This window comes from Sinocyclocheilus rhinocerous, unplaced genomic scaffold (genome assembly GCF_001515625.1).
Source record: "Sinocyclocheilus rhinocerous isolate Xijiao unplaced genomic scaffold, SAMN03320098_v1.1 scaffold35, whole genome shotgun sequence".
Classification (NCBI taxonomy): domain Eukaryota; kingdom Metazoa; phylum Chordata; class Actinopteri; order Cypriniformes; family Cyprinidae; genus Sinocyclocheilus; species Sinocyclocheilus rhinocerous.
This window is the reverse complement of record NW_015661991.1, coordinates 552,681-570,101: the sequence shown is the minus strand read 5'-3', so window position 1 is coordinate 570,101 and position 17,421 is coordinate 552,681. Positions and strand designations below refer to the sequence as shown.

Sequence of the window (17,421 nt, the reverse complement as noted above, 5' to 3'; positions counted from 1 at the left end):
CAAAAGGCAACACTATCTTATTTTTTAGTGTTGGATTTTTTTAGGCATGGTTTAGTGTCATGAAACCCCAGACTACTTTTTCTGAGATTGTAGCAGAGGTGTTTGTGTTGCACATCAAAGACAATGTTAGCATCCATTAATTTAAATTGTTGGAGAAAACTGGTTAATTAGCTTTTTTTGCGCTATTTTCGTCTTCCGGGTTTAAAATCTACATCGTGTCGACGTCACAATTTGTGACTTGGCAAAGGACTATAGTACATCAATGATGCGTCGGTGTCTCATAATTATTCATGAGTCTGCATGTCCTTATCCTATGAGAAGATGCTTTGCTTAATTATTCACAACAGCATGTTGCCAGATTGGGCGGTTTTGAATTTGCTGGACCTTTTTCACATTTCCGGGTTTCTCAGCAGCGGAAGTCGTCATAGTTGGGTTAACTTGAAGAGCAGTGAAAGGGAGAGGACAACAAATATATTTTTTGCATTCCCATTTGCTCAAATAGCAAAAGAAAAACTCCATGATAAGTGTTTTCATGACTTTCAATGAAAGGAAAAAAATTGAGAGAAACTGATGAAGGCAGTCAGAAGAGAGAGCGATGTCAAACCGTCCCTCCCATAGACTCTGCATTAGAAACACCCTCGCATTAGCGTTAACTGTTTTTTGTCATTTGATGCAAAGGTGATATAATACAAAGAATAATGTTATAAATGTACATACATTTAAAAAAAAAATACAAATAAGAAAAACTTTCGAGGATTTACGATGCTGATGACTGTTCATTGCTTCATCACAATCTTTTTTCTATTGTGCGGGTAAAAATTGGACAAAATTTGGGCTGGTTTGGGGTCAGTTTGGTGGTTTTCAAACATATAAATTGTATAGGCTACTTGGTTAACAAACAAGCTCATCACAACATTACTAAACACACACACACTGCAGAGGCGCTGATGCTGATGTTAACGTCGACAGCCGCACTTTTAGCCAATCAGCAGAGCAGACAGACGTGATGATTCATGAGTGGCAGGTTTTTAGCGTTATAACGGATCTGATTTTGAATGTATGACTGCGTATTCAAGTAATCACACAATGCCTGAATATAAGTTAAAGAGTGGGAGAGTGACTCAACTCTCAAAACGTGAATTACTGTGGAGTGAGATGACAAGAAGGCACTGCAACTCCGAAAAGTTATAACGGATCTGATTTTGAATGTATGACTGCGTATTCAAGTAATCACACAATGCCTGAATATAAGTTAAAGAGTGGGAGAGTGACTCAACTCTCAAAACGTGAATTACTGTGGAGTGAGATGGCACTGCAACTCCGAAATCAGAGCACATTTGAATTAATAAATCAAAATCGAAACAAAATATCTTGGTCTATACAATCCTGTCTTTTATCTTTTAAACGGTACAGATTGGTAAATCCTTGAAAACTGCTAGACTTGATTACTGTGCAAATTCTGTATGATGTTCTACAATATGAACTTCACAAAAGACTTCCTCTAGTTCTGTGTAAAATGATGGAGTGACACGAAGGTAAGCGCATTATTGTTGTTTTTATTTTTTTTAAATTGTCGGATTACTGTACAGTATGTAGGCTATCAATGAATGACACAGTTTTGACTGTCATGGTGTGTGCATGAACGAGTGTGAAATAGCATGCTAATTACGTTGCTTTTTCCTATCACTTATATTGGGCAATTTTTGCATTTAAATTGGTTTATTCTGACTGTTGACATTGAAAATGGTGCATGTGTTGTTTCGAGGGTATCGGTTAATTTCTTGATTGCCGTTTTGAAATGCATATTTTATTCATGTTTGGTAATTCTCTTTAATGTAGGCTATTTGCCCCGATTTGATCCGTTTAAATTTATCTAACGTTATAGGCCTATTTATATTATTTTGTTTTCATTATTTTGTTTTAAGGAGTTAAAAATGGCCCTTATCACCCTTGATTTTCAACCGTGATATTCTATCACATTATTTTGTCAGTTAAAGTTTTGGGCGTTTTTTTGTTGGAGTGGGAAGGTTTTTGTGAGCTTCTGGGCTGGAAATCGTCCATCCAATCTGGCAACACTTATCAGAATGTGAGATTGCGTACATTAACTGAGAGAAACATTCATGGATCGAAGGAGAGTGTTTGTTTTTGCTTTGTAAGAGTTCACAGACACTAGTCCTTAATATCATAATTTGATGAAATGTGCAGCCCGACTTTTGATTTATTCATCCAAATTTTGGCAAATTTTATGACATTCTGTGTTATACAGTAAATTAAATTTTTTTTATGACTGGAATTTCACAATTCCAGCCGCGTTTTCACAATATAGGGCCCTAGATGAGTAATGTAGAAATAGTATAGCTACTGTTGATACAAAAAATGTGAATTTGAACTCACCCCATCCCACAAGACTTAGTTTAAGCAAGTATTTCTTGATGTAGATATTGAAGACCCGCACCAGCAGCAGGTACAGGTGGAAGCCCTCGATGGCTGTCCAAGTGAAGGTGGCTAAAAGGCTCCAGTGTAGGAAAAGCCCTAGAGCTTGACACACTGAATCAATGTCTCTGTGGCCTGAAAACCACACGCTGCACAAGAACGATATGTGCAACAAGAAAAGGGAGCCTGAGAGCTGCACATGAATGATGACTGAATGTTCACATTGCTTCTTCCTGTGGGGAGAATGGTGAGAGATATGATCTGTTTATACTTGATTCTGAACATCTCATTCTGAAAATGTATGAGAAATCTAATTTAAAAGCTTACCTCTGGCACAAAAAAATTGCAATCATTAGTGCTGTAAATACTATTGAAAGGGCAGAGCCAATATATGAAATGTAGTTGAGAGGGACAATATGGGACGCTTCAGGAATTTCAGGATTCTTTCAGAAACATTGAGGACAAAAGAGGATATTCAAATAAGTACTGCTAAACAGCCCAGTTTAATATAAAGGGGTCATGAAACGAGAAATCAAATTTTGCTTCAACTTTTTACATAAGAGGTCATTGTACTATAAAACATCCTCTGAGGTTCAGAGCTCAACACTTCCTTAATTGTTAGTCCTAAAACAGCTTTTATTGAGACCAAGCTCACATTATTATATATTTTTTAAAGTTTGTAGGTGTCCAGGTACAGAAACCCGAATTAATCAAATGTAAAATATCAATGCTTAGTCTTAACTGTACAAATTAAATATAGATTAATTCAGTAATTCAGTAAAGAGCAGTGAGTGATTTTCTCACATTTAATTCTTGGATTAACATTAAGGACACCGACAGCATTTAGTAAATTAGGTGCAGTCACTTTAAGAGACAATGCATCCTATATAACTATAAACATCCGAATTCTTTCTCAACTGTTTACGTTCACTTAAGACATAACTGACACTTTTGCAGGAGGACACGAAGGAGACCTCGGTTCGGTGTTTGCGCACTGTCTGACGCGACGCTTTAGTTTGGTGCACGAGTTCTCAGTTGTTTTTCGTTTTGTGCTTCTATGCTTTAACTCTTTTGAATATTTAAATTGGCAAGGCTTAAAAACACATGCAATTGATAAGCTTTTGTGACGACGTGAAGCAGTGGCCCATCAACTGTCCTGAGCGACTTTTTAGGCTGGCCTTGGCTAGTCAGTTTAAATCGTCGGGGGGCCCCCCCTCAGCCGTGGGCCCCTATAATCGTCACCACCTTTCACCCCACTAGCGATGGCCCTGTATGTAAGATATGGACCTGACAATAATACCACAACATTTAAGTACATGTTCGTTCTAATACCTAATCTGCGATCAGTGATTTCTCATATGTAATGATTCGTGTTCAGTCAGATGTTCTTTTTCTCAATATCATTTACTGCTGTTTATGCATCAGTAAATCAAGCCAGTGACTAACTACACGTCATTTCTTTTATAAGCATGTAAATAATCTGTTATTTAAATTGTGATTAAATTACATACAGAAAACAATCAATGAATGCTCCCTTTATAATCGCTGGAGCTGTCAATCACGCAGAACGAGTTCATATTCAGTGACAGTCTACACTACACAATTAATATTATTTACATCATGTTTGCAATGTTAGTTATGATGAAAGCATTTGTGAAAGTGCAAAACTCGAGTTGCAATGATGAGATCACTGCATGCATGCGCTCAGCAGTCTGTCATTGGCTACAGTGTTCATCACGGCAACCTTTCATGCGACGGAATAGGAGTAGATCTAAATATAATGCTACAATCAACACAATCCATGATTAGTCTCACAGCGAACATGCCCCTTCCAACAGACCGTTCAAATCAGAGGGCTAAGATCAGGGTAGAAAATGCCCTTTTATTTAAAAATTTCGACATGTAAAAATCATACTAACATTATAAGTGCACCTCTGGTAACATTATCAGATAACAAAAAAATACAGTTCATGACCCCTTAAAAGTGAACACTTTAAAACAAAAAAAAGGTGACTGAAGAGCATCACATGATAAATGCACTTACAATGAGCACTGCAAAAAAGCTCAGATGATTACAACTGCATACAAAGTCTCCGTTGACGATGGTAGTCTTACAGCCGTCTGTCCTCCAGTTACCTGACAAACAGACACAAATACGTAAAACAAAAAGTCGATCCAGAAACATCTATTCAAATGAGAACTGTAATATATCACATTCGTTTTCACACTCATTATATGACAGTTACAAAATATATAGGTCGTTCTCAGGAAACAGTGGCGTTGCAGTGACATTGCAGATTTTTATCATCTTGCATTCACAACGTCTCTTCTCTCAACGTCAGGCCAACACAAGTTAAACCCCCCCAGTCTGCCATTCCAGCAGATCTCTCCTGTCACTCGTTCTCATTGACAACAACATAACTCTTATGACTAGCTTTCACTCCATAGATAAGCAGGCTTGGGTAACTTGCACATTGCTAAAAGCACTTTAACTATTTAGTGGCTGAAAATGAGCCTTTCCTTCTTTTCCAATCAAAACCCTCAAAAGTTGTGTTTAATCAAATGTAACAGGGTTGACACCAAACAAGAAATAGCTTGGTTTGAACTTATTATACTTTAGTAATTGTTAGTATTATAATGTCTGATTTAATATACTGTAAGGTGACTGTGACAGGGTTAAAATAATAGAGCAGTTAGGCTTATAGGCTTAAAGCTAGTAACCATAAATTACTAGTACTTTGTAATGTTGTGACCACATTTTGTAGATTAGCGTAATGTTTTAAAGGGGTCATGAAATGGAAAATCAAAATGTTCTTTATATTTACACGTATGAGAATTGTAACACGATAATTTTCCTCGGCACGGCCTTTAACATGCATTCTGAGCAACTCATGTCTGTCCATCAATCACAAGAGTGATACTGATGCTGAATTAAGATGTTAGTAAGACCATCAAACTCATCAAAGACTCTATTTTGTCAGTGGATGTAAAGAAACTGCACCTCCAAAAACGTTCCAAGCATTTGAAATGCATGGCTGAAGTTTATAATGACATGCCTGAGCGACTGAAAGTTCTCCACATGCTGCCGTTTTTTCAGAATATCTTTTATTAAAAGATATGGCAGTGGCAAGCATTTTGTCCTCGGAGGCAATGCACATTAGTTTTGTAATCTGACAGCGTGTTTGTAATAAATGCAGAACCAGTATTGAACGCTATTAAAACACCAAGCGCATCACTACTAATAAAATTAGTACACCTGTGTACATGCAGTGTCTTTTGTAATACAACAAGTAAGAATAGTACTTTTAAAACTATATACCGAAAAATTAAGCATGCAGAAGCAATTTCCACACTGAAACAGATTGTTGTAATCAACGTTTTTTCATTATTTTTAAATATTGGACCAGTTTTTGATGGAAAAAAACGTAAACTAACCTTGAGAAACATTTGATAAAAATCTGAAACTGCATTTCATGACCCCTTTAAGAACTGTGATGACTATGTCTATATGGAGAGTCTGAATCCATCCTGGTACTTTGGGCCTGACATGTGAAAAATGATTTCTTAAAAAATTTCTTTGAGTATAACAGTAACAATTTCAAGTGAAAAATCAACACACACACACACACACACGCACGCACGCACGCACACACACACACAAATGCCACCATCTGAGAATGACCTAGATTATAGAGAATTGAACATTTGTTTTAGTTTATTTATAGAGGTTTATTTTTGATGGTGTGAAAATCATACTGACCTTTGCCATTTTTTTCAAGATGCCAGTAGACACAGGTTCCATTTTCACTCTGCAATAATAAAAGCACACGTTTACAGAAGTGAACATTTGCAAGTGGTCAGCAAAATCCACAAGGGCCACGGTGTGTTTTTACAACCGCATTATAGTGTGATGTGAAATCATCTCACCTGATTGGTGTTTATGAATCTGAGCTGAACAGGCTGAGAAAGGTTCTGAACTTCATTCTTACCAAGCCAAACTCCCAACACAGTTTGCCCATGCAATATTGTGCCTGGCGTACTTGGGTTATTCCCCTTCTGTGTCAACACCACAATGACAAATGATTCAAAGAAGAAACCACTGGGCTATGCAATGCAGATGTTGCCCAAAGTATATAAAATCGCATTTAATTAGACACAAACAAGTCTTTAAGGGACATACATACAGTAATTCTGCATACCTTGTTTAAACTGCTGCTGACCCCGAATAAAGTCTCATTGAGAAGAGACACAATCAAATCTGCATTCCCCCGTCCATTAATGCTCCTCTGTAATGCTTCGTTTGAGATGTGGATTACATATCCTCTATCTGTATCGACTGTTTCCTGAAAAAAAAAGTGAAGACACAATTCAGCGTGTGGCCTAACTGATCTTCCTGTACTGCTGACTATGTTGCTGACACTTGAACTTTGTTTCTTGCTTTATGGCTTTTTTTTTTTTTTAAGTTAGTCAATCAGACAGTTAACTACTGTCTTAAACCTAATATTCCTTTTACATTTACATTTATTCATTTGGCAGACGCTTTTATCCAAAGCGACTTACAATTGAGGAATACAACAAGCGATTTACCATAAGATGGCAATAATTTAACAGAATATATAGAATAACTTTTATAGAATAACGTTGTCTAGTATGTATAGATCATAATACTATTCAAACACTGACTTTGTCTGTATATGGGTTCAGTAAATATCTACTATTTTGTTCTTCTGTCATTTAGTCTTACCTCTGAGGAAATGAATGTAGAGAAATATTTTTGGTCTTTTATCCTAGGGGCTGTAGATGAGCAATTTCTCATTCGATCTTCAATACACCTGTTAAAAAATACATTTGATTCATTTTATACCTCTAAAATATTACCTGACAGCAAACCGACCTGTCCATTTTATACATTTATTACATATAATAATATAAATATAAAAACTTTATACTTCCTAGCCAACGTTCTCAGAACTTTGGCTAATATTCTGGCAAGGTTCTCTCAAAGCCTCTCCCAATAATGTTAATAGAACATTCTTTTCAAAGTTATTTGGTCTTTAATATTCTTCTCAAAATGTTATTTATACATTTCTAATGCGTCAAAAGTATTAGCATTCAAAAGTAACTTTCCCATAATGTTTGCAAAATGATAAATGGAACATTCCCTTAATGTTCACCAAGCCAGTTGGCAGTTTGCAAAATGCTCTTAGAACTTATTTTGTTAGCTGGGTTGTTACAAGATCAACAAGATAACAAAACTCACAATGGAACATTCGTTGCCGTCTGACATTTTACTGGAACCTCATGACAACGCTCACCTGCGAACATGTCATATCATGGGAGGTAAATAGCAGTGCAATCAATTATTCAATCCAAATCTTTATCACTACAGATTTATAAAAAAAAACATTAATTTCAATTTTACTATGCCACAAGAGTAAACATGACTATAATCAACAGTCACTCTTTTCGAGTTAAAATGACATGATTATAGTAATTTTTCAGAGCTGAAATGTAAAAATGTACAGCATATTCATACTCACGTTCTTTAGTCGCTATTGTGGAAGAAAAAATTGGAAATATCCAAAGAACAACACAGCAAAAGCCTCTCATTTCTCTCTTTGAATGCTCTGTTTCTCTAGTGTGTGTACCCTTTGTCAAGCACTCTGCAAAGCAGGTCTCATGTGATTGCTGTGGTTTCCTGTCTGACATAGCCTAGTTTTTAACATCACTTCATAAAGAACCATGACATGGTGGACAGAACTGGATGCGTACTTACCAACACGAAACATATGTGACGTAACGGTGAAAAGAACCCTGACATTTCTAAATGAATAACTAATCACATTTAAAAAATGCAATACAATTTTAAATGTACATATATAAATGGCATTATTGTAATAGGCTCAGACATACATTTCAGGTTTATAGATTTATTATTAAATTATTATAAAATTCAAAAACACTAATAATAGAACAACTGTGCATTTACCATATTTATTTACAAATCACAGCTTTGAATGTTTTTGTTAGATATGATAAGCAGGTTTGAGATTAGATTTGTTAGATCATAGATAGGTTTTAGTTTGTCTACAACTACAAAGAGGAAACTGTATTTTTTTTTCTTCAATGCACTGTTACCAAAGGAAGTACTCTTGCAAAAAAATAAAAATTAAACCGAACAGCTCATGATGAAATGTGCCATTTTTTGTTTGCCTGTTGTTTAAGTGTCATTTTCATTAACCCAGGCGCATTTCTGTGGGTCAGCTGGAAGATGTCTTCTTGTAAAATCATGTCAGAGGTTTTAGTTAGAGAAATGAATGAGAGGACCTTATTTGGAGCTGTCCAGAGTGGATTTAGACTTGGAATGAGGTGTTTGCGCTCTGTTTTTCCTCGCTGTACCACACATCCACACAAAGATGTAAAACCCTGTAAACAAACAAACATGATGCTTCAGTCCATCATGTTTTCAAAAAATGTTTTCAAAAAGTTTCCATTCCCTTTTTCTTTAGTCTTTACGTCACTGTATTCTTCTACTTCTACTTAACAGGGAAACAAAGAAGCCAACTTGTTGTATTTCACATCCTCCTAGACTAGTGTTGTGACTTCATAATAACCCTTGTTTTGACCCTAACTGTCTTTTGGTAGCAGAAAAAATGCTATAGTTTCACATAATGGCGTATCATTGTGATGTGACTAATAATTCCTCCTCATTTTTTCCCTGCTCTTGTTCACCTGGGGGGCGGGGGGGAAATAACATTAACTGATTTTTAGCAAAACGTCTTATTAATATTTGAAAAGTCATGTGATTTGACAAACAAGATCATGTGGTACAACCAACATGTGGAAAAAATAAAACTGGATATTACTTTTCAATTATAGACTCTCCAAAGACTTATCATAGTCATGAATTTATAATTAATGAAATTTGTAAAAATAAAAAGCATTTTACATTGAAAAATGTTACATTCACGTCCATTTAAGATGTGACGCAAATAGGTTATTACATTGTACCTAATGGTTACACCACATGACATTTCAGCGTCGTTCATTTTAAACTTGGATTGAAAAACCATTTGAAACCAATATGAATATTAAGAGTACTGTGCATTTCTAAACTGGCATGGGTTTTATCACGAACACTCTAGTGTGTCATTAACCCACATTTTCTCTCTTGTACCCCAGGTAAACCTACCTTGCATTGTGTTTAAGATGCAGAATAGGTAGAGTATCGGGTAGTTGATATATCCATAGCTGAAGAAGGCCAAGCCCCATGTTGTACCCACCAGGCACATGAGGCCCAAAACTGTGCCAGCATCCTTCCAAACTTGCATCTTGTCATGCCTGTTGCCCACATGTCGTAGCCTAAGGATCTGTCTGGACACTGTGATTAGGATTGCTAAATTGAACAGGAATACGATGGAGAAGTAGAAAATGTTCACGCCATACAGGACGTGAGGGTCTCTGATCCAGCAACTGTATTGTATGAAAAAAGGTTGAGCAGCCTGTACTTCATACATACATTTGACAGGCAAAGTGTCCTACATAATTTAACTACATTTGTCTTTATGTAATGCAAAGTTATAATGTAAAGACTTACATTTGATTTGTTGCATTCGTATCAGAAAATTTCATCTCCGTTATACCATACATGTTATTAACCGACAGCAAGCCTCCAACAATAACTGCAGGGACTCCTGTCAAGAGGACAAGATCACAGCATGAAACACCACATTTCAAAGCTCAATTTTGATCACATTTGATTTTTTAAACATTATCCTTTCATCATTTATGTTGTTCCAAACCTGTATGACATGTAAAGATATTTTGAAGAATGTTTCTACTGTTTTGTCCATTCAGTGGGCAACACTGGACCCTTACTGATCTTCATTGTAAAAAAAAGCATGCACATACATATGATACATACTTTGAAACAATGTGAATTGTGAAAAACGCTATACAAATAAATTTGCCTTGACTTCACTTGACCAGTGGTTTAGAAAATGAATGGATGGATGACTGTGAGACATTTTTCTAAATATCTTATCTTGTGTTATGCAAAGTAAAGAAAGGTTTGCAAAAACATGTATGTGAATAAATGATGACAAAAAGTTTTTTCAAAAGTTTTGAGTTGAAATAAATTTCGGGAATTACAATAAAAAGTGAAAGTTAGCTGAAAAAGAGCAATCAACACAACTCCAGCCCATCAGTAAACGTCTTGTGCAGAAATCTGCACATTTGTAATAAATCCATCATTAAGATGTTTTTAACTTCAACCCATTGCTTTCAGTCTCTCTGTCCATATTTCTTTCTCCAGAAAAAATGCCATCTCGTATGAATCAGGGGAGAAATGTGCACAGATCAACCATCATTTACAATCGAAATCAGTCCAAAACAGCTCTGAACAAATATTAAGTTTGATTTTGATAAGAGAGGACAACGGGGGATTTTTTTTTCCCACTGGAGGAGCATTATTATGGATTATGTAAGGAATAATTGACGACGGGCCGTTTAATTATTAGAAAAATAATGTACACCCGAGGTGGTGATGCCGTTACACCTCGTGTGTATTATTTTTCCAATAATTCAACGGCCCGTCGTCAATTATTCCGCTTATACTACGGTTACCACACCTCAAGACATCGATCAGATGATATATTTAAAGGGATTCGTCCGGTTTTCTATGCGAAGTGATATGGAACTGTAAGGCGGTCAAGAGAGCTGCCTGGAACTACGTTCGCCGTACGTTTCCCTGAAAATAATTGCACACCTCAGAACGTTCGTCAGCCAATCAGATTCAAGCATTCAACGGCCCCCGTTGTATAATGACTAGTATTATTGACTGAAGAGAAGTTTGAAACACTTTAATGATGGAATTAGCTTATTAAAAACACAGCTTTTTGTTTTACAATGGTGTTAGTTGATGGACTGGAGTCGGCTGGATTGCTTGTGGATTATTGAGATGTTTTTATCAGCTGTTTGGACTCTCATTCTGGCCAAATCTGATCTGATGAAGAACAAAACTCATCCACATCTTGGATGGCCTGAGGGTAAGTTTTGAGCACTTTTTTCTTTTGAGTGAACAATTCCTTTAAATTTCATTTTGAGATGCAAATTTTCATCATTAAGCATCCCTTGAATGCATCCTGCATGTCTATTTGGGCTGCTATGGTTTTTTGTTTTTGTGCTACTTTGTTTTTTTTTGTGTTTTTTTTTAATGTTTTCATGCTCACCCCATCCAATCAGAGACTTCAAGCATTCAACGGCCCCCGTTGTATAATGACTAGTATTATTGACTGAAGAGAAGTTTGAAACACTTTAATGATGGAATTAGCTTATTAAAAACACAGCTTTTTGTTTTACAATGGTGTTAGTTGATGGACTGGAGTCGGCTGGATTGCTTGTGGATTATTGAGATGTTTTTATCAGCTGTTTGGACTCTCATTCTGGCCAAATCTGATCTGATGAAGAACAAAACTCATCCACATCTTGGATGGCCTGAGGGTAAGTTTTGAACACTTTTTTCTTTTGAGTGAACAATTCCTTTAAATTTCATTTTGAGATGCAAATTTTCATCGTTAAGCATCCCTTGAATGCATCCTGCATGTCTATTTTGGCTGCTATGGTTTTTTGTTTTTGTGCTACTTTGTTTTTTTTTGTGTTTTTTTTTAATGTTTTCATGCTCACCCCATCCAATCAGAGACAGCTTGACCATGTAATGTCTGATGTAAATGTTGAAGACTCTGATGAGAAGAAGGTAGAGGTGCAAGGCTTCAACAGCCATCCAGGTGAATGAACACAGCAGGCTGTAGTGTATCGTCACAGCAATAAACATGCAGACTTCTTTCACAGTCAGTGTAGCGGCCCACTCGCCGAGCATGAAGCTCATGTTGAGGAGAAACAGAGCGCCACTCAGAGACACGTGAATGCTGCTGGACACTTCTGCCCTTGCATTACTGCAAAAACACACATTATGTGAATCGAAGCACATATTCTGTACACATTCTTATGAAAACAGAAGAAATGGCACCTGTTGAAAATGAATGACAAGACAGTGGTGGCAGAAAAGAACGTAGAGAGACCGCAGCCTACATAGCTGATGTACGACAAGATTTCCCATTGCTTTTCGGATATTGTTGGGTAATTCAAGTTGATCTATTCAGAGTTAATAAGGTGGACAAATGAGAGGGGAAGTGAACTTTAAACAGTATTAGCTGATTATTTTAAAGTGTTAGTTGAACTGAATGAATTTCATAGGTGGATATCTCAGAACTCACCAGAAGCACAGCAAAAGGGGTCATATGGTTACAGTAACACTCCACAACATTATCACTGATTGGAGTGGTGTTACAGCCATCCGCTTTCCAGGTTCCGTCTCCTATGTAACAGTAAACAAAGTTCATATGCGCCTCATACAGTATGTGCCTCATATAAGAAACCTTTAACCATTACTGTACCGTTTTCATCATAGAATTGACAGGACAGGTTGTAGTTCTTTAGATATAACTACAAAACAGAAATAAATAAATAGCAGGACATTTTTGGGCAATTTGCGAATATTTAAAAAAAAAATTGTATTCCAAGTTACACTTACAGATGTGTCGTTTTCGTAATTAAGTTTGAAGCTCATATTAAGTGGATTGATCAAATTTACAATGTCACGTCCAGGGACTTCAATCCGTATGACTTTGGAGGCAAACAATTTATTTCTCGCTTTAAACTGTAAAAAAAAAAAAAGACAATAGGCTGATTTGTATATTTAAGCTAACTGTAAATTTAAGAAAAATGTGTGACAATAACAAGTTTTCTAATCGCTATGACACTCAACAGAACAATACAGACATCATAAATGGGTGGGATTTGAACCTTTAAGTGCTGATCAGAATTGTAGGTAACTATGCCAATTTTGCTCTCGTTCTCATTTTTGAAAGGCTCAACTGGGATCTGTGTATCAGCTACTTCATCAAAATGTAATACCTTAAAAGCAAAAACAAACACACAAAAAAGTATAGTCAGCATCTTTTACTTTCTTACATACATTGTTCTATACATTGTTATATATGATGTTAAAAATTAAGCTGCAACCAGATGTTATCAAAAACCTGCTGTAAGCCATTTCTTTTTATCAATATCACACATAAAATGCAGTGGTGTGATGCAGTCAGGCCCTTTAATCCCTTTAAAATTGGGATGGAAAAACGGATGCAAGAGTTGCGAAATGCCATTTCACTTTTTCAGTAAAAACGAATGCATTCAGGAAATAAATTAAATATACAGCAGCAATAAAATTATGCATTACAGTAAATGTCATTCCTGTCTGACGGAGATCGTAGGAGGCATTTGTCTTGATAGCCAGTTACTGCCTACTAATGACGTAGTTCATTCTAAAGCCTGCTTTTAGTTTTAACCTTGGGTAAAGGAACTTTCACACTTGTGATTTAGTTAGTGCGGTTACCACCATATTTTACCCAGGGTTATGCACTGACAAGCCCACACTGAGGTGCCAAAATTGTACAGTGTGTAACAAAGCGGTGTTCGAGTGTTAATACTAGATGCTTTGCAACAGACAGCCAATGCATTGGACAGTCACGAAAACACTGTATATTGTATAAACAGTCGTTGCAGTGTTTGAGAGGGAAAATGTCAAAAGGTGACAGAAAATGCATCAGACGGAGAGAAGAAGACTGTTTAATTTTTACCTTTATGCAATATGCGATAATATGAGGATGCAGACAGGTCACATGCTGTGTTCATCCAATCAATGACACTGACACCACAAATATACAAATAAGAATGTTAACCCAGGGTTTAGGAATGTACATGTCATGAAACGTCGACTTATGAATACCTAGGATTAATAGTTAACCCCGGGTAAATTACGAGCAGTGTGAAACATGAATCAAGATAACCTAGGACTGTTGGTGCCGATAGCTTCTTGGTTAGTGTGTGCCAACGTATTGCGCAATTGTGCTTGCGGCGACCCAAGTTCGAATCCTGTCTCGAGGTCCTTTACTAATCCCACTCTGCCCGATACTTTCCTGTCATTTCTCTACTGTCCTATCCAATTAAAAGAAGCATAAACCCCCACAAAATATAACTTAAAAAAGATAACCTAGGATTCTGTTTTTTCAGGGTTTAGAATGACCCAGGGTTAACTAATTATAGTGTGCAATGCACAATATGGCAGGTCTTGTAAATTAAGTCATGCCTTCTAAATAAAAGAGACAAATGACAATTTGAGTCACGTCGGTTGCTGTTACAAGCCCAGCTTCCCATAGAAATGATAGTCACGATGTGTCTCAATCAGCTCCCTATATGCCAGGAATCAGTACAGGTGTGTTTGAATTGCTGTTTATGCCCTGCTGTGCAGACATTGGTATCTCACTTGAAGCAGTGCATGTCAGTTAGGAATTTTCACAAATGGCGCTCTCAAGTCTGAGAGGTTTTCCGATATTTTTTGAAACCGGGTCCCAGAGTGGATAAATCTGAAAACGCCGCCCTTGTGTTTTCGTGTGGACAGCGAATCCGTATATTTTCTGAAACGATGACGTCATCAGCCCACGTCTCGCCCCTAGTCAGACGCCTCTACGTCACGTAACGGCAACAAAAACATGAACAAACACTGAACGATTGTCTTTTTATTAACTAACATTAACACAGATTAATAAATGTATTGTTCCATGTTCGTTTGTATACCGCGCGCAAGGTTTATGCGCATAGTCCAAGTCTTCTTCTCCGTTTTTAGTGTATCTCTGTGGCAGAATTACAGAGCCACATACTGGTCTGGCATGTATACTATATCGTTTTGTGTCGGTTTTGTGGTTTCGTGTGGACGCAGATATTTCTTGAGACGAGGAAAAAAAAAAAGATCGGGTAGGGAAAGCTCTGGCTTCGTGTGGACGTAGCCTTGGACTTGTCACAGACTCGGATGCATTTTTACTCGAACTCGAGCCTTTGGGACTTGGAAAATATTTCCGAGTCCAGGGACAGTTGACAGAAATGTCACTGACTTGATGTATTATCACGAAAATGATATTCAGTATTTGCATGTGTTTTTAAGTCTTGTCCAGTACTTGAAGGCCGACGGGCACTGTGTGCGCACACAGAACCTGAACAGTTGGAAGAAATACGGATGTGTCAAAATATTTGATCTGTGTTTCAGGTCTTATTAAAGCAACATAAACCTGCTGCCGCTGACTGCATCATAAATGTTAATCAAACAACAAAAGAAAGAGAGAAAATCACTCACTACTCTGGACTGAATCACTTAAGTAACTTTAATAAGAATCATCTATATTTAATGTATACAATGAAGACTGTGCATTGTTTTATTTTTACATTTATTACTTCATTAAATGTTGGTAGTAGGTTATTTCTGTAGTAGCCTTTACTGTGTAGACCTGTGTGAAAAACGTAAAAAACGATTTCATTAGTATTTTTGATTAAAGGTGCACTAAGTGATTTTTGAAAAACACTTTTGACCACAGCGTCGGACCGAGTCCTAAAACACACTTGTAGCCAATCAGCAGTAAGGGGGTGTGTCTTGCATTGATAGAGAGAAGAGAGCGCTCAATTGTGCACAGGACAGATATTAGCAGATCGCCTATGGATAGAGAGAGATGGCAGATAAAAAAGAGGAAAATATCAGAGAAACAAAACATTAAAAAGAAGGGTTACGATCAGGCACAGTTCCAGCGGTTTAGAGAACTCAAGGAGCGGGAAGGGCTTGAATCGGACGCCGAGGTTGCGTTGTTTCTTCTTGATAGGTGAGTAAGGTTGATTTTGCTTTGATTCACACAACTTATCCGAGTTGGCTTTTGTTTGAATATGCTTGTGTGTCATCTTCATTGTTTCTGCGATCGTCGTTGCCAGGGTTGTGTACGTACGTGTGGGGCGGAGATTTCAAAATAAGGGCGAGGTCCTGTTGGCCTATGGGCGTGTTTGTTTTGGTGCTTTCAAACAGTGGCATAGCGTCTGGGTATGCAGGTGCATATGGGCCCGGGCAGTTTGGGGGCCCGCTGAGCTGGGGGGAAATTTTAATTGAAACGAGGGAACGAATAGAGCCCTACATGGGCCCGGCCCTTGTCCAACAGCTTGTGAGAATTCTCGGCCCGAGTCCAACTGGAGACCGTGACTTTTGTTCTCTCTCTCTTCCCCATTACACAGCTATTAAAATAGTTCAGTTTTGGTTTTTAATGGCAAAGTGGTCATTTCTTTTTTTTTCTTTAAGTTAATTTAAGCGGAGAGTGGAAACTAAAGCGCGCTTTGCAGGACATGGAGGCGCCAGCGCGATCACTTGCATATTTTTTATTTTATTTTATTTTTTATAACAGTGGAAACTTAAAAATACGCCGTAATTTTTGCTCAAAAAGGTAAGAGTATACATCATTCGGAATTGTAAATGGTCTACTTGTATTTGTGTGCTCTCACAATATCAACAAAACTTTGTGCTTTTGTAAAATAAGGAAAACAAACAGGATGCGATTTCTGTCATCTTGGTCTTGAGCAGGAGAGCTTCACCGACATGATAAATACATATATAGAATGCTTTAAATTACTATTTTAAAACAAAATAATTCAAATCGAAAACAAAAACTCTTTCATTATGTAATCCGTGCATTTCTCTCTAAAGGCATGTCCAAAGAGGAGATGGCAAGTCAGGTTGATTCATTTTCGCAACATTGACTCAGAAAACATTAGTTTATTAACAAATAATTCAAATTTTTACTTTTCTTGTTTGTTTGTTTTTTATTTATTTTTTTAGTTTTTTGGGCCGCTGTGCCAAAATTGTGTTTGCATTCAGTAGCCTATACCACAGCATTTTTGTGCCACGTTTAAAAATAACTAAATAAATAAGATTAACGTCATAATATTTTAAGAATAAAGTCAAAATTACGATAATAAAATCATGTTATATTGCTTGAAGTTAATGTGAAAATTCCACCTATAGGCCTACTCCTCAAAAATAAATAAATAAATAAAAATAAAAAA

At 36.8% G+C, this 17,421-nt stretch overlaps 2 protein-coding genes across 2 annotated transcripts in view; both read right to left on the bottom strand.

Annotated features, from left to right (window-relative positions):
* Positions 1 to 8,118, bottom strand: part of LOC107727117 (adhesion G protein-coupled receptor G3-like) — a 15,393-nt gene extending 7,275 nt beyond the window's left edge. The window contains exons 1-9 of the mRNA XM_016536895.1: positions 7,974 to 8,118; positions 7,694 to 7,748; positions 7,178 to 7,265; positions 6,633 to 6,776; positions 6,361 to 6,489; positions 6,194 to 6,242; positions 4,478 to 4,569; positions 2,761 to 2,876; positions 2,395 to 2,666 (exon numbers count right to left, since the gene is read on the bottom strand). Coding sequence (XP_016392381.1) covers positions 2,395 to 2,666; positions 2,761 to 2,876; positions 4,478 to 4,569; positions 6,194 to 6,242; positions 6,361 to 6,489; positions 6,633 to 6,776; positions 7,178 to 7,265; positions 7,694 to 7,748; positions 7,974 to 8,043 — 1,015 coding nt within the window. The 5' untranslated portion in view covers positions 8,044 to 8,118. The remainder of the gene's footprint in view (positions 1 to 2,394; positions 2,667 to 2,760; positions 2,877 to 4,477; positions 4,570 to 6,193; positions 6,243 to 6,360; positions 6,490 to 6,632; positions 6,777 to 7,177; positions 7,266 to 7,693; positions 7,749 to 7,973) is intronic.
* Positions 8,119 to 8,737: 619 nt separating this feature from the next.
* Positions 8,738 to 17,421, bottom strand: part of LOC107727079 (G-protein coupled receptor 126-like) — a 10,683-nt gene continuing 1,999 nt past the window's right edge. The window contains exons 3-9 of the mRNA XM_016536841.1: positions 12,888 to 12,936; positions 12,708 to 12,808; positions 12,461 to 12,585; positions 12,118 to 12,386; positions 10,031 to 10,127; positions 9,626 to 9,906; positions 8,738 to 8,859 (exon numbers count right to left, since the gene is read on the bottom strand). Coding sequence (XP_016392327.1) covers positions 8,762 to 8,859; positions 9,626 to 9,906; positions 10,031 to 10,127; positions 12,118 to 12,386; positions 12,461 to 12,585; positions 12,708 to 12,808; positions 12,888 to 12,936 — 1,020 coding nt within the window. The 3' untranslated portion in view covers positions 8,738 to 8,761. The remainder of the gene's footprint in view (positions 8,860 to 9,625; positions 9,907 to 10,030; positions 10,128 to 12,117; positions 12,387 to 12,460; positions 12,586 to 12,707; positions 12,809 to 12,887; positions 12,937 to 17,421) is intronic.